Source organism: Haliaeetus albicilla, chromosome 27, assembly GCF_947461875.1.
Source record: "Haliaeetus albicilla chromosome 27, bHalAlb1.1, whole genome shotgun sequence".
In the NCBI taxonomy this organism is placed as follows: domain Eukaryota; kingdom Metazoa; phylum Chordata; class Aves; order Accipitriformes; family Accipitridae; genus Haliaeetus; species Haliaeetus albicilla.
The window spans coordinates 21,671,375-21,697,725 of NC_091509.1; the positions used below are offsets into that span (position 1 = coordinate 21,671,375).

Genomic DNA, 26,351 nt, shown 5'->3' on the forward strand with positions numbered 1-26,351 from the left:
GAAATCTTTGCTCAAACCCTCCTCAGGAAAAGGTTGTTTTGAAATCCCAACTAAAGGGTTTGGCAACCAATGCTGGCTTACTGTTAGTGTGTCTGATGGTGTACAACTAGCAGAAGTATATACAAATTCAATACTCATGAAGAACCATGTTAGCAACCAAAAAAAAGATAAAAGAATGATAAGAATAGTTCCTATTAATAGAATTATTAAAGAGAAGATTGGCATTTTCATTAAGAGCTACGTTCTAACCTGCAGGGTTTGTCTAATTAGGGAAACTGTTCAGAAGAGATTATGAACACAGAACTGCTTTATAAAAATGGTATCTAAATTTGTATTTGCCAATACCAGATGGTCTCCTAAAGACTTATCCCAGAAGAAAGCACATGCACGTGAAGTTTTCCTAATATAGACCTTAGCTAATTCAGCGTAATTCCCCATTGCAGAAAAACCCCGACAGACATACAAATCTATTCACATCTCTGCTTAACATATATATTTGAGTTTACTAGCCTTTCTTTCCTACTATTAATTTATTTCCCCTGTCTCAAGAGACACCATTATGACTCATAAATTTCATTATCAGACTTTTTTTTTTCTTTTTTGCAGCCCTGTTATGTGATGTTATTCTTGGGCATCATATGCATTATGGAGGTGTTTTTGCTAGGGTTTTTGAAATCAGGTAGTTAATGGTATTGAGTAGAAGTGAAAGGGAGAAAAACACTAGCCTTTGTTCTGTCAGGAATAAAAAGATCTTCAGCTTTACTTTCAGCCCTGGCCTTTCCCAATGGCATACTACAGGATGCATTATGTCCAAGGCTGATTTGACACCACTTCTCCTATAAGGCAACTGCTAGCTGTGTCTTCAGGTGGGAGCCAAAATAGCAACAAACCTTCCACATTCCCCAGGTGACAGGCAGTTTAATCGCGTAGCTACAGTGCTTGAGAGAAAATGAACATCTTGACTTCCACTATGGGACTGGACACTGAAATGCCTATGGCCAGTCAAGAAGAAACTACAGATATGGTGGGGGGTACTAAAAAAAGAACCATCCATGAATGCAGACCCAGACAAGCCAGTACAGCAGCACCAGCCTATTAAAGTCAAGAGAACCTCATTGCCAAAAATATTTAAGAAATAATTACCTAAGACGTGCACCTAGAGCTAATAAAAATAGTTCTCTATATTACTCTTAAAAACACATCTCCATTTGAATATAAATTTTAACACTTAATGGTCAAAGGGTTCAAGTAAAATGACCTAATTTGTAACTACAGTAAATAAATTTTTGCATCTGCATTTTTTTCTGCTTCTCCACTCCGAAAGTACTTGAGACACGAATTAGCTCAGATACTACTAAAACTTCATCTGTGAAGGCTTCAAAGGACACCAAATACGAAGACAGACTTTAAGTACAATAAAAAGACTGCACTTTGTAACGAATGTATTTGCATATTACCTGGTATTGCCTTTGCCCACTTCACTGCAGCTACTACTTGCCGTCCTCCCAGCATGTTGAGAGTTGACAGTATCCGCCAGCTGGAGTCCGGCAGCGTGCTGTCGTAGCCCGAGTACAGCACCTCCGGCTCAATCACTTCCAGCAGAGAAACCAGGGTCGGGGTCAGCTGCGGCAGGGACGCAGGAACGATGCTCTTGTTTCCAGGCGTTTCAGAAACTTCCCGCGTTCCTGTTACGTTAGTTTGCTGAATTCCTTTTATCTTCTTCTTTGTTTTTCGAGCTAGGAAAGTTTTGGTAAGGCACAGGTTAGATAATGGAAAGTGACCACACAGCAATAAAAACCTAACAGAGGAAATGCTGCTTTTGTTTTCCTGCAGTTGTAGATCAGGCAATTGAAACTTTTAAAGCATTTTTTCATAGAACTATAAGTAATTTCACATTAATTCTAATTAAACTCCCCATGAAAATAAACTTAATCTTCTGTTTTAATGAAAGTCACATTTATGTTAATGTTTCAAAATGTTAAATAAAGTCTGCAGGTACAATACAAGGCTTGATCCTACGATTTCTATTACATGAAAAATTTCAGTGAAACTTCATGTGACAGCACGACACCTGTCTGGAAATATTTGCAGGACTGCACACTTATTAAGTTCCTTAAAATATCAAGTAGGGAAAACATGCAGAAGAAAGGAAAAAAAAATACATTTAATGGGTAAGAAGTTACTCAATCTCTCAAGCCAGGGAAAACATTTTTTTGAAAATGCTGGGCCGAAGGAGATTTTTCTCTTGCCAACTCTCTTGCATATAAATCATTGCTGCGTAATTAAACCATAAAACTCATTTGCCAAACAAATAAAACATCACACAGAGATGTTAACTCAAAAAGTTGGAGCAACAATTTTATTAGCATATTGTCAGTAATGGAGTCTCCCACTTGGCTTTCAGCTCTCCTGGATGCAGTCTGCTACACTCAACACACTATTTAATGGAGACCAAAATGAAACCCAGTTCTTTTCCTGTGTCTCAATTAATTAATTGATTTCTGCTCTGGAACTTCCGAGATAAATCCGTAGCACATAAAAGCATCATGTAATGTGGTTTCACAGTCAAAGTTTCTACTGACCTATTCAGAATCTCTCATCATCAGAAATGCACCAACTCTGTAGCTTAACAACATATAAAACCCCCCTCCTGACCCCTTTTCTCCCACTGGCTAGGACAGAGACTTCAGAAACTAACTGCTAAAGATAAGAAATTCTCTATGGACCTTGTATAAATTGCAGTTTCCCAGAGGCTTTTACACTGGCCACATTTGCCAAGACTGTCATGGGGGAATAGCAACAGTTACTTCCTTGGAGCAAAAAGCTTCTTGCTATTCTCATCTAAATTTTGAAATGGCTGCTCCAAACCCGTTCAACATTCTGGCATTTTTTGCCCCATTGTCCTTGTTCTCAAAAGCAAACAAACTGCTTTGACTTAAATTTACATGCACATGCCTTCAGCTTAATGCAGACACCTGGTATGGAGTATTTCCAGCCCAGAAAGTCTGGTAAAATTATAATCAAAGGAAATATATCTGATAAGACAAAGTATTATGCAAGAATTTTTATTAGGCTACGCTATCAGACCTGACTTCGATATATAGTTGTAACTCACAAAAGAATGCTGAGATAATGTATTTCTTTACAATTTATTTTCAAATATAAAAACACCACAAATTTAAAACCAGCTCCTTAGTGCAAATTACAGAAGATAATCCATGCAGATAAACTCGGCATGGAAATAAAAGCATCCAAGATTTTCTGTTAAAAACAAACAACTCCCCCAAACCCCAACCCCCTGCAGTCTGGCATCCAACAAGGTTGTACAGGCTTCCTATTTTATTGCACACATTTCCTGCCCGTTGGGCAGATGGCCTGTGCACCTGAACCACGCAGGCAGTTCACCATCCTGGGAGGTGATGAAATGTTCCCACCACCATGCTGAAGACCAAGCACTGCCAGATAGACATGGAGACCATGCTCTTCACTTCTAAAATGGGATTTACAATGACAAAAAACACTGCACTTACAGCGCAGGGCAATGAATATTATTAGAAAGTGGAAGAGATCCTTCAAAAAATCGAAATAAATTCAAAATGAAGATGACAGAAAACCCCCATAAATGGCCAACTATAAAATGCAGTCAGAAAGGCCAAAAAAATTATGAGATTACTTTTTACAAGCATAAAACCCAACAGTAGATCTTTTTTTCAAACACATCAGAAAGGGTGCCAAGTAATGCCTTGGGTCAATTAACGATGAAAGCGGAAATGAAAATTGAAAGAAATAAAGGCTACAGTGCAAAATATCATTATTCTACTGTATAAATCTCTGGTACCTGCAGCTTGATAGTTTTATGTTTCTCCAGTCCCCTACATGCAAAACCCCATGTAATAGAAACAAGAAAGTTCCAGAAAAGGGTGGTAAGTAGGGACAAAGGTATGACTGATGATAAGCCAGACTATAATAGAAGATTATCAAGTAACATGTTTCTACTGTACAAGGAGCCACTTTTTTCTAAGCAGAAAAGCCGGTAAGAATTAAAATACTGCATGGTAAATTCTATTTATTATTTCTAAATAAGTTAGTCTTCTACCCAATACTTAACAGTGAAATTCACTGCTGGTAGTAGAACCTAGAGATATTCAAAACATGACTGGACAGATTCATGGAAGAAATCTACCGGCAAGTAAGGCTAAGTGAAAGGGCCCTTCAGACTGACATGCTAGGTTATTTTGATCTCTTGCTATTCATTAACTGGTTTGCTCATAACCATTATTTACGCACTGAGGATACACCTGATGACTTTTCAAAAAGAAATTACTGTCTAAAAAGTATGCAAATTTAATTATCTTTTAAACAACAGTAATTCCTGAACTGTGACCCTAAAATAGCCAAGATAAAAGGAACTCTTTTTTAGTCTCTTCTGCACCTTATGCTGCCTTCCAGTTTTCTTTTCTATGAGTTCTTCTGTATGACCAATTCACCATCTGTTCAGATCTGTCCAACAAATCGCCGTTTTCATGGTTGTTTTTCCCTGCTTCACACTACCTTAGGTTCTTCCATTTTTGCATTGCTGAGTTTCTAGATCTCTTCTCCCTCTCAGTCATAAAAGCCTGCCCCCCTTCCTTTTTCCAACAACTTATATAACAATATCCATCCTCCAAAAGTCACTATTCTGTAGGATTCTCTGTGCCAAAATTCAGGCAAACAAACTATAGTTGGAAGGGCTCCAAACTACATGCGGAAAAGCGGCAAGTATCAGACGTCATTCAATTTTAATTTTCTTTGGTGCAGAAAGGCAACTCAAATAACATGTCCTAGAGCCTGAGATAGCTATATTGGTGTCTACTTTAAAAAGAGTTCGCATAAATTGATGCGGAAAGGCTTACTATTATAGAGTAATATACATAGTAAGGTGCTTTATTCATATAGTTAGATATATGAATATATGTATTTTGAACACAACTATGGAGAGAAAAAAGTAGAAAAAAGTCTTAAAACAAAATGTATTTTTTCCTACCCGAAAGTGAAAATTGTGGGGTTGTGCATTATTCTAAATTTTCTTTAGGCTTTGCTGTTACCTCTACTTGGTACTGGCCACACCAGCCCCAGCAGGGCATTGCATCTTTCCACCATCGGACACCAAGAGTAGGCAAGTGGACTACCCTGCTGTTATCTCTGAAGTTGCAAGGTTCAGCCCACTGGGAGTGTCTAAAAGCTAAATCTAGCTCCAGGGAGACACTCGCTGACAACCTCATGTACTTTAAGGATTTATTTTAGAACCCACTATTGTAGATTTTGGCTATTAAGGGATATAACCTCACACCCTGCACACAGATCACAGTAACACCTCAACAAATTGACCAGCAACCTCCTCTATTCCCTGCAAATCTCTACCATGAAGTATGGGATGTACTTGCAAGCGTGTCATGGGAGGGGAAGCATTTCAGACTGTTGGTTTTTTCCCTTTGCTCTGAAGGAAGGGGCATGTCAAGCCACCTGCAGGGCAGAAAAACTAGTGATTCGTCCTCCTGATAAGAGGTTGGAAGCAGAAGAGGAAGAAACGATGTGCTAACAAGGACTCCAATATGCGTATCATCTATCCCTTTAACATAACTCACCACTTACATTTTACCAAAGGATACTATCACTGACTGAAATGAAACTGTTCATATTTGTATCTGACAAATACATTTTTGACATTTTTATTTTATCTGACAATTTTGATTATACAAGTATCACCATGATAACTATGCTAGTAAATACTGTATTAATCTCTACAGCTCAAGGAAAAAATATCAAGCATAAAATGTAGCTGACACTAATAAAAATGTTTTATGCCATTTTACAACTGCTGCTAAATCTCTAGTCGATGTGGTTTTCAGTTTCTCATAAGCCGTACAGGAGTTAGCAGAGAACAAATATGTACTGGTACATTTATATTTATTTATTTAACCTGTCTTTTCTAGAGAGATTCTGACAGACGTTTAAGAAGAATCCATAGCATGAAAAAAATAATTTCCTTTTGTTCAGCTTGAAGATATAAGCTCCACTCCAACTTAGATCTGTGTCTCTGGGCTTTCCCTCTCATCTGCAGTTTCAGTGTCAGGTCACTCCCCTGAGTAAGGATGGACAGGCATCACACTTCCCTACAGGAGTTCTAGAGTTCTGCTGTCTCAGATGCAGGGAAAAAGCAACAAGATGTATGTGCTGACAGGAATAAAAAAAAAAAAATAGCCCTGTTCTGTGTGTATGACTCACTTCTACTGAACATACTGAGAGAAAGTGCAATTGAGTACGGTTAGGGAAGTGTAACAGAAAAATCTTGATTTTCATTAAAATGCTCATACACACCCTAAAATGCAGTACTTACTTTTAACATATTAAAGTGACGCTCAAATAACTGTTTTAGCTTCATAAGCATGAACCTTTATTGTCTAGGACTCAAAATTGAAAAAAGGATTTGAACATTTTAAGTTACCTTCGAGGTTCATGCCAGCTTGAAGACATTTCCGGTAGCGGCATGCTGGACAGTTTTTCCTCCGAATTTTGTCAATAATGCAATCATTTCTCCCAGCGCACAGATAGTTGTGCTGCCCTGTATTCATAAAGACAAACAAAATAACCATAAGCTCTACAATTAGAGTAGTAGATGAAGTCATTCATTCTTTCAGTAACCTTAAGGATTTGGGGACTATAGAATACCTTTACTTACTGTACTTCATTTCTTGCAAAAATATGATCAGTATCAATATAATTTCATATATCTATACACCAAACAGATTTCTCATATTTAGACACCAAAGCCAATAAATTTAAGTAGAAGTCCTATTTTCTATTTGTTAACATCAGACAAATTCTATTTTTAAAACTATTTTTCTCTTACAGTTCTCAAAGCTGTCTATTATAGCATGTTTCCGATTTCCCTAAAGAGTTTCACAAGAGATGTAAGTAATGTTCATAAACACATTTTGAAAGTATACATGTAAGCATTTCTACAGATACATAGACACAGCTTTCATCATTTTGAAAGTCATGAAACCTCCTCCTTGTTTAACTTGGAGTCTGAACTGGACAAACCAAGTTTTTTCTGACATTTTTAAGGATTCACAGATTCAGAGCAGTACGGACCCTAGAAATATGGTAACTTGAACTACATAAATGAAAATAACTGTATTAGCTGTTAAGAGCAGGGCAACAGAAGAGTAGTATCAATTCTTAATTATTTGAATTATATGAATAAATGTCTCAATATAACTTATTTAGAGAAAGGTATTACTAAAAGATACATCCTTCTCCCAGACAGGGATCAAGAAACATATTTCTTTAGAGGGCAGAAAGCTGCAACTTAGGCTTTTACACTATATTTCAAATTCCTGATAGCATAATATTGCAAGAACAAACATATTTTCCAAATACTGAGTTATTAACAATCGAGTCTTAAGAGTCTTCTCACAGAAAAAGAGGAAGGTTAAGGAATTTGTTTCAAGTCCGCTGTGAATATTATGGGTATGTGGAGTCCATTACTACAGCTTTATTTGAACTTCTCCAGTGAAATGTTTCAAGTTGATATTCCAAGGAAGCCCTGAACATTTTTCTGAATGAACACCCCTATCTTTTTCATGTGAAGAAGAGGAAGCCTTACTGACCCTTGTATAATCTTTGTGTTTAAGGTAACTTAGAAAATAGATGCATGATTCACAATTCTGTTTGCCTTTAGCATCCTAATATGTATAGAACAAATACACATGCATGCACAGATGAAATATAAACTGATGAGTATCTGTCATCATTGTAGCAGAACAGAGACTACAATTTCATGTCTCACAAAGATGTTCGATGAGACCATGGTTTCACATAGTCAATGCAGATGCTTCAGGTGTAGATTTTCCTGAGCTGTTCCGTTTTTTTTCCTAACAAAGAGCTCATCTCCGTGAAGGTACTGTTTGGTTTCTTGGATTCACTACTTACCTATTCTTGCCTTTTCATGTGAAAGCTGCACTACTTCTTTGTATTACATTATATTAAAGCCTTGTCACATGAACATTTTGTGGAAAAATGAAGGGAAGGTGATGCCACCTTCTGCTTCATGTCTGACTGCTGCCCAGAGGACATGCCAGTTGCACAGAGGAATGCATTTCAGTTATCTTTGCTGCTCAAAAATCAATAGTTCACAAACAACACACTGGTATAAACTGGTAGTGAGCAAATGGAGATGTTTCCAAGGGGATTTATGGCAGACAGGGGCATTTTACAGAGAGGCCGGACACTCTTCAACGTTGCAGCACCCACAGCACAAGTCAGCACCTGGGGCTCTGAAGCACTACGAGACTGAACAAGTCTTTGCTCGTTTGAGCACACCAGTGTGTAAAAAGGTCAGAAATTACAGAAGAAGGGTTTGGGGAGATGGAATTAAAAATGCCAAAGAACAAGGACAAGCTGGAGCACAGCAGGAGGCAGAGGTGTTGGGGGAATCTGAAGCAGAGGGGAGGTGTGAGGAGCTGAAGCAAGGCGAAGAAGCGGAGGTGGGGAGACGTGGTGAAGATCTGGGTTGGCAGCAGGGTGGGGGTAACACACTGGGAGGCGAACGGGGTTGGTTCTGGGACCAGAGAAACTGGATCAGGAGGGCTCTGACGCACCACAAAAATAAGAACTAGAACAAGATGGCTCTGGCCACCCTGGGTTCCCGAACAAAGGCCTGTTTGTGTGAAGAACTGCGTACAAATACACAGTTGCTGTCCCACCTTCAGCCTTCTTCTTCTCTCATTCTACTCTTTGCTGAAAGAAATACATTTTATATTGATTTTCTAGATACTTCCAGTTTCTGAGACTATTTCTATCACAGTACACATATGTGTAGACAAAGGTACAAAAAAGGGTTTCAGGCTAAAGGCTAGATAACCAACATGCAGACTCAGCTTGATCCATATACTAACAGGTGCCTGGCAGCTATTAATAAAAAGGATATTGCAGAAACAAATTCTTTCTACATATGTTCCTAATAAGAAAAATGCCTGTAAGAGACAAAAGCAAATTATTTGTTCCTTAAAGTGAATACTAGAACTAACAGATCCTGGAATAGCTCCTGAAAACATCCACGATATCTAATCGGAAGGATTAAGGTTGGGATAATCTGTGGAACAATAAAAAATGAAAGTGGAGGTAAGCCTTGAGGAATCTGTTGCAATTTTTCAGCTACAAGCCTGCTTACATTTTTAACATTAATACAGTTGATATAAGATGCGGCAAGTCACATCACTGATCAAAAGGAATTACTGGGTTGACTTCTTCATGTATCGATACTTTTGTGATTTGTTTTAAGCTTGAGGACAGGTAAAACCACCGCTATGACATATATCCAGCTGCCGTGTAATACTTCTTCTGAGGCATACCCAGTGACCTTATTTTAATCAAAGGTATAGATGATTATTTGCTTCAAATAAAGAGCCTGACTCTAAATGGGAGACTCCCGACAGGACTAGTTGGGAGTCATGGAGAGCCCAAGCAGCTCAGTGCTTTGCACTTGAGCTCTTATTGTCTTGTTATACCTCAGGAACAGCCTCAGCTTCCCACAGAACTGACAACCGTTCCCCTTGTGACTACAAAAACTGTGATATGAACTTGACTTTTCTGATCCCTCTGAGAGGCTCTGCATTTCCACGGAGCTCCCTGTTGCATCCAGTAAGCTGGGAATTGGGAGAAAGTGCTTCTTCTGAAGGACTGAATTATCTTTGTCAAAACAGCCTTCCCTCTTCTCCAGTGAAACCCAACTTGCAAAAACGTTAGCAAAAAATGATAGTCTGATTCACTTCAAAAAACTCAGTAAATAGCTGCATTAAGAAGGCACGAGACAGGAAACCCTGAGGTTGTAACTAAGAATGACATAATTTCAGAATAGAGGAATCGCTATCCTCTCAGAGACACTGAGAATATACTCTAACTTTTCTGCATCTCTCTGAGACTGCAGCAAAGAGCCAGATATTGAGGTACAACCTAGTTATTTACAAAATGGCTACTTATGCAGCCCAAAAATCACAGATTACTTATTCAGCCATACGCACTACAGATTCACATTTAGTTTTCCATAATCTGTTTTCCAGAATTATTTTCTTCCTGTGATTAGAGAGAAATCTTGATGATCCAAAACCACACACATGTTTCTGTTACCTACCCTGCAAATAATACACATGGACGCATATGTAATTTAACCAATATTGCTTATAGGAAAAATTGTAATACTATCATAACCTCACATACAACAGTTTTATCAAGTTTCACATACAGTTTTACACACAAAACAGCTAACATTGAACTTAAAAAAATCACAAACTTTACAAAACTAATGCACACAAATATCTGTATGTAAATAGGACAAATAAACAAAAACAACAGTGAAAGAAAACAAAAGAAACAAAAACCCAAGACAACAATACATCCTTTTACACTGTGAGTGAATGGGAGCATTTTATAAATGTAAATGGAATCTATGGTTCGGATAATACACCATTATCAATGTTATTTACTATGAAAAGATCAGTCATATAATGGATGGGATTTTCCAGTAGGATTCTAGCAAAAACATGGATTCCATTACGAATAGACTGCTTTTGAATGTGGATGATATGTACGTGGATTTTACATTTTTAAACAGCAAATTCATCAAAACATGTCTTACCTTCCACAGCTCTTTTAAAGAACACTTTGCAGCTGCCACAAGTAAGAACACCATAATGACACCCAGAGGCCTCATCAGAGCAAACAAGACAAAGCTTGGGAGGTGGTCCCGTAGTTGCTGAGGTTGTGGATGGAGAAGAGCTTACATCTGATCTCATTCCAGGGCTACAAAAAAAAAAAAAAAAAAAAAAAAAAAAGGGGGAGTAAAAATACTTTTAATTAAGATCTGTGGGATATGGGCAACCATAATATCAGTAACTGCAAGAAATGATTGCTCTTATCCTTAAATATTACAGTTCTGCACACGAAGTTCACTAGACTCTGAAACAGTTAAACAATGAATTTTGTAAAACGTAAGTAATTCTGTATGGATTTTTCACAGCCTATTTGACTAGGTCAAGATTACTTCCCTTATGCATTTCTGAAGCCAAGTTTCTTTCACAATTATCCTAGCTTTTAAAATTTGACTCTTCAAACACGCTCTTACTCCATATTGTTTTCATTATTGTCACATTCCCTGCAGTCTGCATTGAGTCCTACAAGAGCTTCATTTCCAGTCTCATCACAGAGTTGTCAACTGGGATACTATTATGCAAGAAGCTGTGCAAATTAAGCCATCTATTGATATATATTCACAGCAATAAATGATCATTTCACCCCAGCATTTTAGAAAAAGAATATATATTCCTAATTTCAGGATCTGGTTTTTCTGTATAAACATAGAGGCCATCTACAAATGAAGGGTTAGTTAGTTAACAACAACAAAATCATCGTTAGAACAACAGACAATCTATTGTAATCATGTTCGAGCTGCTTCTAATCATAAGGGCTGAACCAACAGTGGTTGTGCGAAAGTTCAGAGGCTAATCTTACTCAGCATGTGTAAACAATATAGCCAAAAACCTCATGCATTACCTGTTAAAGGCTGCCTTGACACCTCCTGTTACAAGGCCCATTTTGTTGAGTTTTCACAAAGTTTTAAACTTTTAAAATGCCATTTCTATACCGTATGCTTAACTTAAAGTGATTTTCACAGAAAATTTTGTCCAACAGGCTTCCAGCCACTTTCCAGATGAAGCTAGAAAATAACGCTTTTTTAAAGACTTTGGTGCCTTTACTCAGAAACTCTCCAGAACCTCCACGTTCCCTGGTGTGGGCTCAACATTCGTATGTGGGCTGGCTTTTGCATGGAAAATTCCTTTTCCTCTCCTCAAGAAAGTCTGACCATATTTGGTCACACATTTGAAAAAAAAAAAACCCAACACATAGTTCTCATTCACAAAAACCTTAAAATTCCAGCCCAAATTAAAACACTCCAACACCTGGGAGGCTTTACTTTTGAACAGGTCCCCTCCATATGTCCCATCCCCAGAGAGCAATTGAGAAATGGCCTGTCCAGCGATTCAAAGGACTTTTGCTGTTGTGTTTGCTCTTATCGAGAGGGAATTTGATAATAAAAGCAGACAAGGAGTGGGAATCCTACCACTCGAATACAGACGGATAAAGTCAAACCAGAATAAACGTGTCAATGAAGTCCATGCCTCCACTACGGAACCAGGGGCCAGAGAAGAGTGAGAATTACTTGTGTTAGGGGAAAAAAAACCATGAGACAGTACAGGCATGCAAAGATGTAAGGTACATGTAGACCCCCGCTAAAAAAACAGTCTGTTATGAGCTAGGGGAGAAGGTGAGCTGTATCTAAGCTAGAGCAGAGAGGGCTGAGCAGAAGAGTGAAAAACAGACAAGATCATAGCAACAGCTCAAACATGCTGTGATAGCTGTGGGAAAAAGGAGAGAAGAATAAGACCAGAACAAGGGTGAAGGTTTCAGTAAGAAAAGCTGGCAATGGGAATGAAGTAGAATGAGTCAACTTTGAGGAAAAAGGGAAGAAGAAAGCCCATCCAGGAAAGAATGCCTTCCAGAACTTGGAAAAGAACTCAAATCCATCACATCACTCCTTTGCATTCAGAAAATATTTGTGAAATGCTGCAACACTTCTACTCTATTACTCTACAAAGAGGCTGACAACCATCATTAGCTAGTCTGTCAACTAAAGTGGCAGTCACCGATAGATTGTAATCCTGTTTATGATCCATATGATGGCTTTTCTATGTTTCCTAATTAATTCGTCTTCTTTTAAAGAGCAGAAAGCTGTAATAAAATACTGAGGTTGCACAATCCAGCACTCAACATCCAAGTAATGGCAGAATGTAATTCAACATTACATTTATTTGATGTCCTTACAGACACGCACCTTTAAGTACACGCTTATCCTAGTTTCTACAAAGCACGTCTGCCTTCCTCAGTGCAGAGACGCTCTAGGAATGAATACTGTAATGACAGAAGCAGCCATTTGCATGGCCCCATCGCCTCCAATGAAGAAATCTGCTGATAGAAGCTAATGGCTATGGGTTTGCAGGAAAAGAAACCTCAAGGTTAAGGAAGCTTAGGATTCAAATCTACTTCTGCCTCTTATCACAAAGCTGTGTGTGGTGGTATTTGGTTAATACAAAACAGCCTTTCCAGAAATCCTGCCTTCTTAACACACAGCTTGAGGTCTGGCACATGCTTTGAAGAAAGGCACGCTACAACCTCAAGTCAACGGAGCTGTGCTATGAGCTGAGTGATGCCCAGCTCCTCTGGCTGAAAAGTCCCTTCCCCGCCACACGACTGGAACCAGAGCACATTTCAACATGGATCACAGTTTAGGCGCTCCTGCCTTTCCCAGCAGATCTCAGCTTCACTCCGCATGCACATCTTCGCGCTGGGGCAGGTCTGCTGCTCCACTAAGATTTCAGAAGGAATCCAGAGATGAGAGGGCAACCTCAGGCTTGAGAACCCATACCTGGTTCTTCACTCCCTCACAGCTTTCCTGTCTAATTAGACAAATAATTTTAACTACAAAGCTTTGATTCCTTTCATGCAATACATATATTACTTTCTTCTGTTGTTTGGTTTGTTGTGGTGGGGTTTTTTTGTTTGTTTGCTTTCCCCAGCTCACTGATCCATTTGGAAAAAGGAATTAAATTGTTTGTCCACTTGCTGTGTCATATGCAAAAAAACCCCAACAACAACAACAAAAACCAAAACCAACACTTACCTTAAGAACAAACCAACCCCCGCTATTAAAAACAGTAATCACTGGCCAGTCAAAAGTTACTGTAAGTTGCCTTATTTCCTCTAAAGTTTTAGGCCCGCTAGCTCCTTTTCTTACACTAAAGATCTCAGTTTAAACACTGAAATACAGGCTAGGAGCCTGTGATTTTAAATAAGGAATATATAACTGGAGAACTTAATTTCATTAAAATGATTAAAACTAGAAAAAGATGGAAACATCTTTCTATGCATAGTTTTGAAGACAGCTAAGTTAGATACAAAAATTAAACTCTTTATACCTTACAAATTTCCAACAAAAGCATTTTTAAGGAAACATTCATCAACCGTCAGAAACTCTGGTGTGCCAAACATATTCCACTGAAACTTTTCAGTCACCTTTAATTTTTAAACAGGGCTCATTTTCTGTACCAGTACCATAGAAAACGTAACATGAGAAAGAAAACAGATGATATGACTTACAAAACTAAAAATAAATTATTACATTGATTAATAAAGCAGTAGCCAGCAATCTAATCTGGGCTTCTGGCATATCTTTTCAAGCCTGGCTACATCAGATAAGGCCAATATTTACTAACTGTGTAGAGAGCTGCCAGACACTGACAGTCCCCTGGTTGTGTAAAACACAATTTTGCTTGCCTGAAACATGGAGAACAGGAGGGATTATAGTGCATAAGCACTCCTGCAAGAGCTACAACAAACCGGCTTGAGGTTTAATATAAATCTTTTACCTATAAAGTTATACATAGTAAAAGACAAACAGCCACTTCCTAAGGAAGAGGTAAGGGAGGGACATTACACTCCGAGATAATATAATAATAAAAGTTACCTTTCAGTTATTTGCAGAAATGTTTTTAAACTCAACAAAACCCCAATAAACTACCTAAATAAAAGTCAAGAAGCATAGATGAGAGAGGAAAAAAATTCCAAATTTTAAGGGTTCCAAATTTGTAAAAACTTCAATTAAATTTTATTTTGGGAGGCAAGGTGTTATTTGTTTAAGGGTACTGAGCTCCATTCCCATGTACTTTCAGAAACTATTTATATATAACCTAATTCTATTTGTTTGTATAGATACATTTATTGTTTCCAGTCAAGGAAACATATGGGAGTAAAATGGAAAGACTTAAAGAAAAGATGCAGCCACAGTAACGAGTTCCGTAGAAATCCAAGTTGCTTAACCAAAGCCATTTCTGTGTTAATCATTTATCAGAGACTTTCAAACCAAGCTCAAGGTTCAAACTTTAATAAAGTCAGGTGTGGTAAGGTTTATGGCGGTGTGAATTTTCCTTTCTTGGGGTCCCTGTCCACTGTGGGTCACGTCATCCTCCCGTGGAGGGACACACTCACAGGGGCTGGGTGAGTTCCTCGCACCAGCACCACGCTCCTCCGGCAAGGCTATTACGGCCGGGATATCAGATACGGGTGGCCAGAAACTCACAGCTCTGTAATCAGCTATAAACATTTGAGCAGAAAGATGTGGCAGAGAAAGTTATTCGCTCTTCTGAAGAAACCCTCCTCCAGCATAGTCTTTCATTACTGAAGAAAAAATTTGCTTTTTCCTCTTCCTTCTATCTTTACTGTGAAGAATATAAAACCTCCCCGATAGAACACAGGATGCACATACTCCCATTCGCCTAACATACTAACACTGTAATATTATTTAAAAAATATACAACCTTCATGTCACCTTACATTCTTAAACAGAAAAAACCTCTAGTAAGATAATGGAGATGAATACTTTCAGCAACTAGAAGTATTAGTCATTTACAGTCTACAACTTGCAACTCTTTACCAATGCATGAAAGCTTAGGATGATCAGCCTTGATCACATTTTGTCTGAAACTGTGCCCAGCCCCTAGCACAGTTATGCTGAAGGGTAAATTCTTTTAAAAAATGCGAATTAAATTAGGACCAATACCAAGTTACACACATGCAATGAGAAGAGAACTTGGTTAACAGTTTAAAAACTAACTGTATTTAAGGAAAACGGCTGCAAGCTACAGAACAGGGGAAGGAGCAGCTCAGGAAGTCTGTGGGGCTGCTAGGCAAAGAAGCAGCTGGCACCTTAGCAATTTTCACCTTTTAAAAAAAATCTACCCTAAAGACAAGGTCAGGGGAATGCATAATACAAGTTTTTTTCAGACATATGGACAACTAAGGTATTCCCTGGTGCTATTATAAATTACAAAACCATAACACTTGCAACTGGCTCCTAAAAACCTCTAGGAAAATGCTATTCATGTCCAACTGCTAACTCCAGGGAAAGAAATGGATGCAATATGTCTAGGGTGGGAAGAAATGGCTCAAAATTTGACTTTATTTAAGTTTAAAGCAGAGTAAAAAGACTATTCATTTTGCTCCTACCTTTAACCTATTGCTTCACAAATATGAGTTGCATTCACTCTGCATGATATAGACCACAAAATACTGCACACCGTAAGTCTTGGTTCTCCAGCATAAGTCACCTTAGTATTGAACTAACACATTCTTAAAAACGAGTTACTTATCTGCTTAAGTAGTATCACCAAACTAACAGTAAAGAAATTATTTTCAATGTCATTGCCATCTGGGCCTCATTCTTATCTTCTAGCCATGTGAACAATGTAAACACTCAGCTGCATACACCAACTGATTACATTTTTTGAATTGCTTGCTTATTTCTTCATTAAATAGAGAAACTACTAATTATTTTTTATACCCTCTTAGGCAGGAAAGTAGTTTTCAGTTCAAGCAGGAAAAAAAATTTAAAACGTTACTGACACTATACTTTTCATTACAGTATTAAAATAAAAGTATATTTGCCAATTGAAAATAATTTCAAAAATGCATTTTGCTGAGAACCTGAACCACTGGTTACAATGGTCTCTTCTGTCTCTTGCAATGTATTCGCTGAAGTTTAAAGAGACTGAAAATTGGTACGAGCTGGTAAGAACCAAAGTTTTCCTCCCAGGCTGCCTACAAACTCTATGCAGATACACACACAGCCCTTGGTTTGTCCAGCCACTGCCGAGGGTGCACACAGCTCAACTATTGTCAGCGGGCATTAAACACACAGCAATTTACCCAAAGTCAAAGGTGTCTTGGGGTGCTGACTCAAACATTCCTGCTGACTGCCTGAATGTACAAAACACCCACAAACCCACAAAACAAACAAACAAACAAACAAGCCCTCCAAATAACTTAAGAATAGCTAGGTTCTGTATAAAAATGTTCTTTCCTGTTTCGTACTTAAAACAGAGAACTGAACTGCTTTGGTAAAAACGCAGTTCTTGATTACAAGCATGTCCCCAGTGATGCCACAGTAAATTGAAAATCTACTACAGATTACAGTATTTAACCAAAGCCTGTGAATAAAAGCAACCAGTATTATTGGTTTACAGCCCCTCTGAAAGCCAAGATGATTAATACCATTTCCTATATCACGTACCCAGATAAATGCCATATCATTACTTGATAAACCAGGAAACCAGATTTTGAACTAATGGTCTGGTTTTGTGCACATGCCTATAACAAGACCAAGATAACACCAACATTAGGAATAAGTCACCCAGAAAGGCCGTGGCCAAATTTGCTTCATTGCTGGATGCTGAAACTCATGGCAGAAAAACATGTTATTTTACAATCAGATGGGCAGGTAACCATCGTGCCTCCTCCTGACATTGTCTCTACATGAGGATAAATTTTATCTCTAACTTACAATGGAGTACTGGGATTCTAATTCACAGAAATATTTAAAATATGAGACATACCTAAAGCACCAAGGTCTCATAATTAACCTCTCCATCTGCAGAGCAACATACATTTTACCGTCCCTTTAATACAGCTAAAGCAGACTGTGGGATTCATTGTTGTGTATAAAGTCACCTCAAATACCATAAACATTTTTGCTTATGTTTCCAACAACTGGGGTACATCATAACAAGGACATTGACCAAAGTATCCAGGCTGAGTTCAGAACAAAAAAGTGACTTCAGTTCACACCAAGAAAAGGCTTTACATATATCTGTTATGAAAGATTTTATGTATAAAAATACACTTATGGTTGGCAAACAAAATAAATTGGAATGAATACCTTTCCCGTAAGTATTTTTGTATAGAACCAGTCAAACCTTGGCGCTGGCGAGGTTTTGATCCCTGTACAGTCCAGAGGTCTTAAGAAGAACCTGAATTGCAAACCTAAGCTCTGCTCTCCATAAGTATATGAAAAAATAGTATTTAACTAGAAAACCCAGTACAGACAAGCTTTGAATGTACAGGAGCTCCTGCCTTCTCCCATGACCGTCCCCAGCCCGCACCTCCACACCGAGCGCTCTCCTGGCAGCTCACGGGAGCGGCGGCAGCACGGGCATCGCAGCGGACCGCAGCTGCCGGAGAAGGGACACGCGCACCCCCCGGCACGGGAACACTGCTCACGCACACCCCCAACACCACGGGCTGGCTGACATGATCTGCCACTCCAGAGAAGCAGATATAGTAATTACAAGTGTTTAGTAGAGCTTCAGTGACAAACACGTGTTGTTAAGAACAGGCTTCACAGGGAGCTTGTGTCGCTCTACTGCTAGGCAGAGGCAGCAGGGACTATCATTCGAAGCGCTGTTGTTTCATTTCTCATAAATTATACTCTATTAGACAAAAATAAACCCTGAGAGCATAGGCAAATACAAATAGCATGTTAACAGAATAATAATTTGGAGAGTTTCCCGATGTAGCACAAGGGAAGTAAACCCACCATATTAAATAGCGCAGGTTCCCTGTGGGCATCGGGCCCTTTCATCTCTCCAAGTCTGCATGATATGTATTCCAAAACCTGAGGACGAGCGTCCTACCGCAGGTGACTCGGCGCTCTCTTTAATTAACACGCCAGCGCCGGGCAGGCTCGGAGGAGCCTCCGGCAGCTCCAGAGCCACTGGCACCAAAGACACCCCTTCTCCCCGCTCCGAAATGGCGTCCGCTACCATTTTAGAGCTCGCACAGGAGTGAGAAAGAAACACTAACGCAAGTGAGCGACGCGACTTTTTTTTTTTTCCCTTTTGGATACTCTCCAGAACGTAAAGGTTTCAAGGGCACAGGCAAAGCTTTCTTGGAATGGATAAATGGTAATTGATGTTGCAGCTGCAACCTTAGCTAGAGCTCTTGGGATTTCAAATGTACTACAGCCCTGAAGTATTTATGACCAGAATATGATAATTAAATTATATGTTCTAAACTTTTACATTTATTACAGTGCTCCAGTAAAGCAGCCAAAAAGTCTTACCTTCAAGGGTAGGACTTAATTTCTAGATGAATCAATTTATGCATGTTTTTCCAAAGGTTTGTTTTGTTGTTTTTGTTTGGGTTTTTTGTTTAAGTTTCATTGTGTATCCTTGCTTCCTTAAATAAAGAGGAAGCAAAAAAAAAAAAAGAGTAAGACAGAAGCCAGTACCTTTATACTTAAATAAAAACTTTACATAAAAATACGGAATCAAATCATCCTGGGCCATCCTAATTCTTTAAGCTTTGCTGGGTAACAAAGTATGCGTTTGATCTACCTATATTTACAGACAGGTTGTGGATCATCTAAAAACTTGATTTTCAAGAGCTCAATCTTGGCGATACATCCAGCTTTATATGCATACATATGCACTCTGCATTTACAAACTAAGGTGCAAGCAGGTGTCTCTACAAAAAGAGAACCTAATTAGGAAGGCTGCAAGACTCATGCGCTCAGTAGAAGAAAGCTCAAAAATCGAATCAGAATTAATTTGTAATTTTTTTTTTTTTTCATTTTAAGCACAATACATGAAATTGTTCCTAGTCCACTCAATCTCCGAATGCAAGAAGCACCGTTTCCAATCTCAGCAGCTACAGAGGTATGTTTTACCTGTGCCACACTTTCTTGGAAGCAGTTTCTTAGTTTTCTGAACCTTGCAAACTAACCAAGAGCCAGTGTACCCACCAAAAATTTATTAGTTTAACATAGGTCCTTTAACATACTAATTTCATTTGCTAGCACAACAAATTCAACAAGACAACACAACTCTTGCACAGAGATATTCTGTTGTTATTAGAACAGACCCTGAGCTTAGATCAGTCACAGCATTTTGGCTTATCCTATACATTCTGCATGTACTGGAAAAGTATTTTACTCCTTATTACAGCACCCTTATTAACATGGTACCAGAGGAACCGAACTCAAAATATAAACAGGATTTGTTCCATTAATGACCTTAGCGTGAGCTATATATGTTGCTCTGGTTGTCTTAACATGAATGCTTGTGTCAATCACAGGACTGTAGTCACAGGCTGCCAAAATGATGTTGCTAGGAAAGAAGGCAAGAGACATCTGGAAAGCTGACTCTAATGTACATGGAAAAATATCAATGGTACTGTAAGAAATGCAGTAAAAGATTAAACTAAAACTGCAATAGTCACAGAATAGTATTTTAAAAGCTGCAGGATAATACTTGCATAGTCAAATTGAGTCATAAGGCTATAAATAAATTTAGACCGGTAATTAGAAAGTTCCTTTCTGCTATTTGGAAAAAAAAAAAAAAAAAAAAAAAATCAAGACTCTTCTGCTGCCAGTGTAACCCTTCAACAGTAATTCAGACACTGATTTTTATCAATATGTACACACAGACTTATTCAACCCAGTTTGTGCTTTTATTAGCACTATTTTCTGCTTTGCTGAATAAAATAACAATTAAATGAAATACAAATCAATAAACACAAATAAGAAAGTAGAAATAAAACCTTAACCCTAAGGAGGAGGAGGAAGAGGAGGAGCGAAAGATGGCAACAGGGCAAGAGAAGCAAAAAGGAATGTTTCTTCCTTAATTCCTCCTGCAGACCTTCAAGGAAGCTCTGTTTAAAAGTGGAACTGATACTAAAAGAAAGTCAAGATGGTAAATTCTTCAGTGCACAACCTCCATCTTCTTGCCAGTCTGTATGAAGCCTTGCACAATGTGTCTTTACCCTTGGCAGAGGCTTTCACACTTTTTTGTCAATGGAAAGAATACATTTACATGCGGAGCAGTTTATTATGGAGTATTAACCAACGTGTTGCATTCTGGGCTCTGCTTCAGTGGAAATATATGGAGAAGAGGGATGGGGATGTGTGCCAATTTTAGGTTTTGGCCTCAGTCCATTTGATGCGGATCCAGGATGACTTAGTTGACTGTTGAGTCATAGGTTGGTTCAATTGACATTATTTTACATTTGACTAGTTATTGTGCTTTAAACTTTGAACAGGAGTCCAGAAGCTCAAAAACCACCAGTGAACCAAAAAGAAAGGGGCCAAAGCAGAGTTTAAACAAGATTCTTAAGCAAGACACCTACTCTCCTTAAATGACATCTACTTTTAGCAGAGATAGCTAAAAACCCAAAAACCTACCTCACAATTTAAAAAATTTCTGTTATATTACCAAGTATCTGTAACATACAGTATTAACTTCAGAATTACTGAAGAGGTTCCAAGATATCCTCCTCTCCCCATTAACATAAAGGTGGGAAGGAGAAGCAAACATTTTCCCCTCCAAGATAAATAAATCAGTGAATGAGTACTGTATTTTTAATAGATATAACAGTAATACACTCCTGAAATATTAGATCATCAATGTTAATACTGTTAATTCACTTCAGCCAATACTCAATCTAAAACTGAAAATGAAAAAATTTAAACCCCAAAAGTTACTGTTTCAGTACTGAAGGTAGACTTCTATTCGGGGTAAGAGAAGCTCATAAATACTATCCGTTTATGTTTTTAAAACATAGGTGTGTTTCACATGGATGTGATCAGAAATGAACTTGTTATACAGATGTATTGCATTTAACAGAAATTTTTAGTGAAGGTTGATTCCACTTATTTTCAACATGTCTACTTGACTCATTTTCTTCCACTCCACTGTACCCCAATTTCAGATAGCAGGTATGTTTTCAGTAGGTTTTGATCCCCTGTGAGGGAAATTCAATGTTATATTCCCTTCTTTCCAGAAAACTGATCAGCAGCTAAAGAAACAAGCAGAGGAAAAACTTTGAGCTATCTTTAATAAGAGAAATACAGTGTGAAGGGAGACTGGGCTTTGTTACAATAATCTAGCAAGGAGGCAATTTGGCTTTCATAACAACTTCCAAGAGCATGAAAAATAAACAAAAAGCAATAAAAACATCATATCTTGGGTAGTTTGCTGGAAGACAAAAATACTTCTCATGATTTTGAGATCTTAGTCACAGAGGAGGATGACTGCAAGATGTTCTTCTCAGTACTAAAGGCCAGAATTGAGGTTCAGCGCCAACTTAGTATAAAGAATTGTGTAAGGTGCTCCCCACGATGCACGTGAATTATGTTCCCCACTTAGTCATGAGCAGTAACTTCACTTGAAAGGGTAAAGATTCTTTTCTACCACATTAGAGACAGAACAGTAATTCTTGCAGGAAAGATAAGGAGCAAATGCAAAATTCTTGGTGACTTAAAAATCAGAAAGTTGCTGAAGGGCAAAACGCTGTGATGGCACACTGCGAAGTTCCCCAAGGGAAACGCTAAGACCTCCCACTCTGAATGCTACTAAAAGGTTTTCGGTTGTGTTTTACATGTAGGTTTTGGTGCATTTTATCCTTCATATCCAGACCTGTGTGTGTACACGACATAGCTTAAAACCAAGCAAACCTGTCTAAAAGGTATTCTCCAAAGCCTTACAAACACTTTTAACACACTTAAGAACAAAATTTCATTTCATCTGGCCTCTGACACATTTGATGCAAAGAATATATATGAAACCACTCCTCCCCACACACGAACAGGAAGACAACCATGTAGTAAATTTGTTTATTGACACAACATCAGCCATCTAAACTTGTGTAATATTTTCATAAGGACAAGCAACAAGTAGTACCACAGACCTGTGAGATGTGTATAGATATTGTATGTAATTTTCATGACACTTTTATGACACCTTTCTTGAATTATCTAGTAGACTGCTATAATTACTTTTGTCAACACTGTTAAGCAATTACAGATACAATTTCTGCTATACCATGCACATGGAGTAGGTTATTATCTGCTTTTATTTCCACTTGGCATCCATGTCGCACACCCAAGACTATCAAGATGTTTCATCACATCCCTCTTGTTGCATACTCCTGGACTTTACAAGCATTTTTTGTCTTGTTCTGCTCCCTCCCCTCCCCCTGCTCCAAAACTTTTAGGTCTTGCCTTCTTTCTCTCTCCTGGATTTCTCATATTATTTTACCAACTTTCCTCTGTCCTCTTCCTCTACCCCTCCCTGTCAGATGAAGGAAGCTCTATTCCTTCCTTGCTGAACCTCACAGGGTTTCCTGGCCACATTGTTCATCTCTGCCTCTTTGTATATTTTCTCTTCCTGAGCAGCACTGGGAACCCCTCCCAATTTAAACTCCATCTGTAAACTTCATTAACAGGCTGTTTACCTCTCTCACATAACTATCATGAAGGTGACTAGTCAGATAATCCTAGAGTCTGTACACACCTATCTCCCCATCACCTCTTCTCTCTGAGAGCATCTTGTGTGTCTTAAGGACTGCTCTGCATATTGTGCAGTTATTTCAAATTTTAAACAGTGGAACTCCAACACTCTTTCAGAAAAGTACTAGAAACTTTCCTGGCAGGATACTATGTTTTCTTTTCCTGATTTTCAGTGTTCATTACAACTAGATGCACTCTTACAAAGGTCCTGATGGCCATTACAAATCTTTTACAACCCATCACTACCTATCATTATCTTTCAGTATCTTCCACTAACAATTTGGTCACTCAGAATTGCTAGTAGAATAGGTCATGATATCTCAAACAGAAAATTTTAACTATTCTCATTGTTCAAGATTTACTTAATGCACTATATATTGCATTCACATCTGCAAGAAGTTTTTAAGTCATTGCCATTTAGTTTACAAAGTCTGTTCCAGTAAGAGAGTTGTAGTATTCTTTATGGAAAGATGGAAAGCTGTGTACTACTGAAGTACAGTATAAGGCAGAATTCACTGCATGATGATTTTAAAGAGGCTAGAGATCATTCTACTCGCCACCATCTAAAGAAAGCAGGTGTTTAATTCAGCTTTTATTCAGATTATGTATTAGCCACTAGGTCCTTACCTCCTTATGAAAGTATAATTATAAAGGCTACTGATAAAACAGGTATTTCATCATATTTTTCATGAAACCAAACAATACAAAAATACTGCTTTTTGAGCTGCAGCTAGGAAGGGGTTCAAAGCACAGAAGGTGCTATAAGAACCTGAAAAGAGCATACAAGAGACGAAAATCTGGCAAAGGCAAAGACACAGGATAGGGGAGGAAAAAAAATGAAGGTTCATCTGCCAAGTCTTTCAAACATTTCTGTTACCTGTCAGATGAACAGTCAATCAAATCCACCTTTTAAAAATATTTACATAAAGCAAAGGGGGGAAAAAAGTTAATTTCAATCAGACATTATTGAGAAGACCCCACTGTGATACAACTTTCATTTACAGAAGTCCTAGCTTCACAATCAGCTTTTTCAGTAGTGAGTACTACAAAAACAAAACAAACCAGCATGCAAACTCCCACAGTGCAGACCCCATAGAAGTGCAAACAATCATACACACAGGAACAAGCTTTTTACTACAAATAATTTACTGTTACAGTTTTAGATAGTTGAGCACACCTTCTAAGACAAAGTCAATGGACACGCAAACATTTCCTGCTCTGATGGACACTCTGGCAGCAGGCAGTGCTCTTCAGTATATACTGATGCCCTGTTCCTAGATACACTAAAGAGATCCATCAAGACCCTTGTGCCATGATCAAGAGAATACCTGCAACCTCTTCCTGCCCTCAGCATCAGTTGTTGAGTCTAGCTTTGGTTTTTAAGTCAAGTCCATAACTGATACTTAAACATACAGACAGTGTTTAATAGAGAAGAGATGCTGACATTCAGAAGTCTTGATTTTTCAAATAAAAAGCACATTATGGCACTTTTATCTAAAACACAACATTCTGATTTTAAATATGCATTTCTCGTATTGCAGTAACAATAACTTGGACTGCTACTGCATCTTCAAGAGACATCGATCAAATGGTTCAGCAAACTTCAAAGTTGTACGAGGTTCTCTCTCATACAAAAGCTTTTTTACCCTTGTAAAACATTTCTCAGATTCACGGAGCTTCAGAGAAATTAATGCAATAACAAAACATCTTTATAAAACAGGAAAGTGGTTCATCTTTGCTTATTTTTTAACAGAGGTTGAGACTGAAGCAGCACATAAGCTTCCAGACTTATCAACAAAAACAGGGTTCCAAAACTGGAGGGCAGGCAGGATCAGTCTGGTTCCTCCAGAGCACTGCTCTCTCCCAAACAGATCCTCAATAGCCCCTGATACCATGTAATCACTGAAGGACTATTTTTAAGGTGAAATAAATAACTGTATGATCAAAGACTTGCATTTTTTTCCAGTTTGTACTAAAATTTGTTAGACTATATAGTCTTTGAAGTAATGACCAAGCCCAACATTTCTGTTATGTCACTTACATGTTTCATCTGAGAAACATTAAACAAAGGTCAAACTGACAAACAAAGTTTGCTAATAGGAACAAACTGAACATTGATTGCACACTTAACTCTTTTGTTTCAGTAAGCTCTTCTTAAAGCCTGTGGTTAAGCCCATGTTTAAAAAGGGATTCACTTTGCACAAGTTTATGGTCGGACATGCAGTTCCACTGTCATTACACAACGAGGTGTTGTGAATCTCTGCTATGCTGGCCCTTCCCAGGAGAAAAGGAGCCTTTCATTTTTATGGAGTCATCCCACTGCACAGGCAGTGTTTTTAGTTTTCACCTTGCCTAGGGAAGTTTCCTCAATCTAATATACTCGTAACAATATAATAACAGGATCTAGCCGAGAGAGACAAACCAGATTTTAAGCGTTAAAGCAATATCTGAACCATGCAAAATGGACACCCTCTTAATGTTTCAGTGTATCAAATGACTGATTTTTAAAATATAACTGAGTGGTATCAACAAATAAACCACCACCACAGAAAATGAAAAATAAAAGTAACTAAGAACTAACACATCCTAAGAATAATATTTTAAAAAGTTAAAGTTTAGGGTCAGACTTACAGTCCAAATTACTTTCACCTAACTTGAGGAACCAAAGGAGGTACTAATTTTAGAAGCACTGCTACAATGAACACAGTCAATACAGAGAAATACTAAACAGCAAAGAATAATGCAAACCTGCTTCTCACCCCCACTGCCTAATGTAGAAAATGGAACTTTGGATAATTATGCTCTTAAATTTGAGACCTCAGCACACCTAAATTTAGATGCGATTAACCAAGGCCTAGATATACATTATACTCAAATTGATATGAAGGAATTATTTTCTTAAGTTTTTTATTTTCTTATTTCTGATGCTGAATGCATAATCATTATATATAGTTTTTCCTACCTATAATACAGATTTTCCTGTTAACCCCTATTCTGTTGTTCAAGACATAAGAATTGATTCTCCAAGGTGTTGACCTATTGTCACTTCCCAGTGGCTTCTAAAGCTATCGAGACTGAG

At 38.1% G+C, this 26,351-nt stretch overlaps 1 protein-coding gene across 4 annotated transcripts in view; it reads right to left on the reverse strand.

Moving 5' to 3' along the window:
• The window catches only part of NR3C1 (nuclear receptor subfamily 3 group C member 1), a 74,311-nt gene that overhangs the window by 19,889 nt on the left and 28,071 nt on the right, over positions 1–26,351 (reverse strand). For all 4 annotated transcript variants that reach the window (XM_069772766.1, XM_069772769.1, XM_069772768.1 and 1 more), the window contains exons 3-5: positions 10,679–10,842; positions 6,485–6,601; positions 1,458–1,736 (exon numbers count right to left, since the gene is read on the reverse strand). In XM_069772766.1, coding sequence (XP_069628867.1) covers positions 1,458–1,736; positions 6,485–6,601; positions 10,679–10,842 — 560 coding nt within the window. The remainder of the gene's footprint in view (positions 1–1,457; positions 1,737–6,484; positions 6,602–10,678; positions 10,843–26,351) is intronic.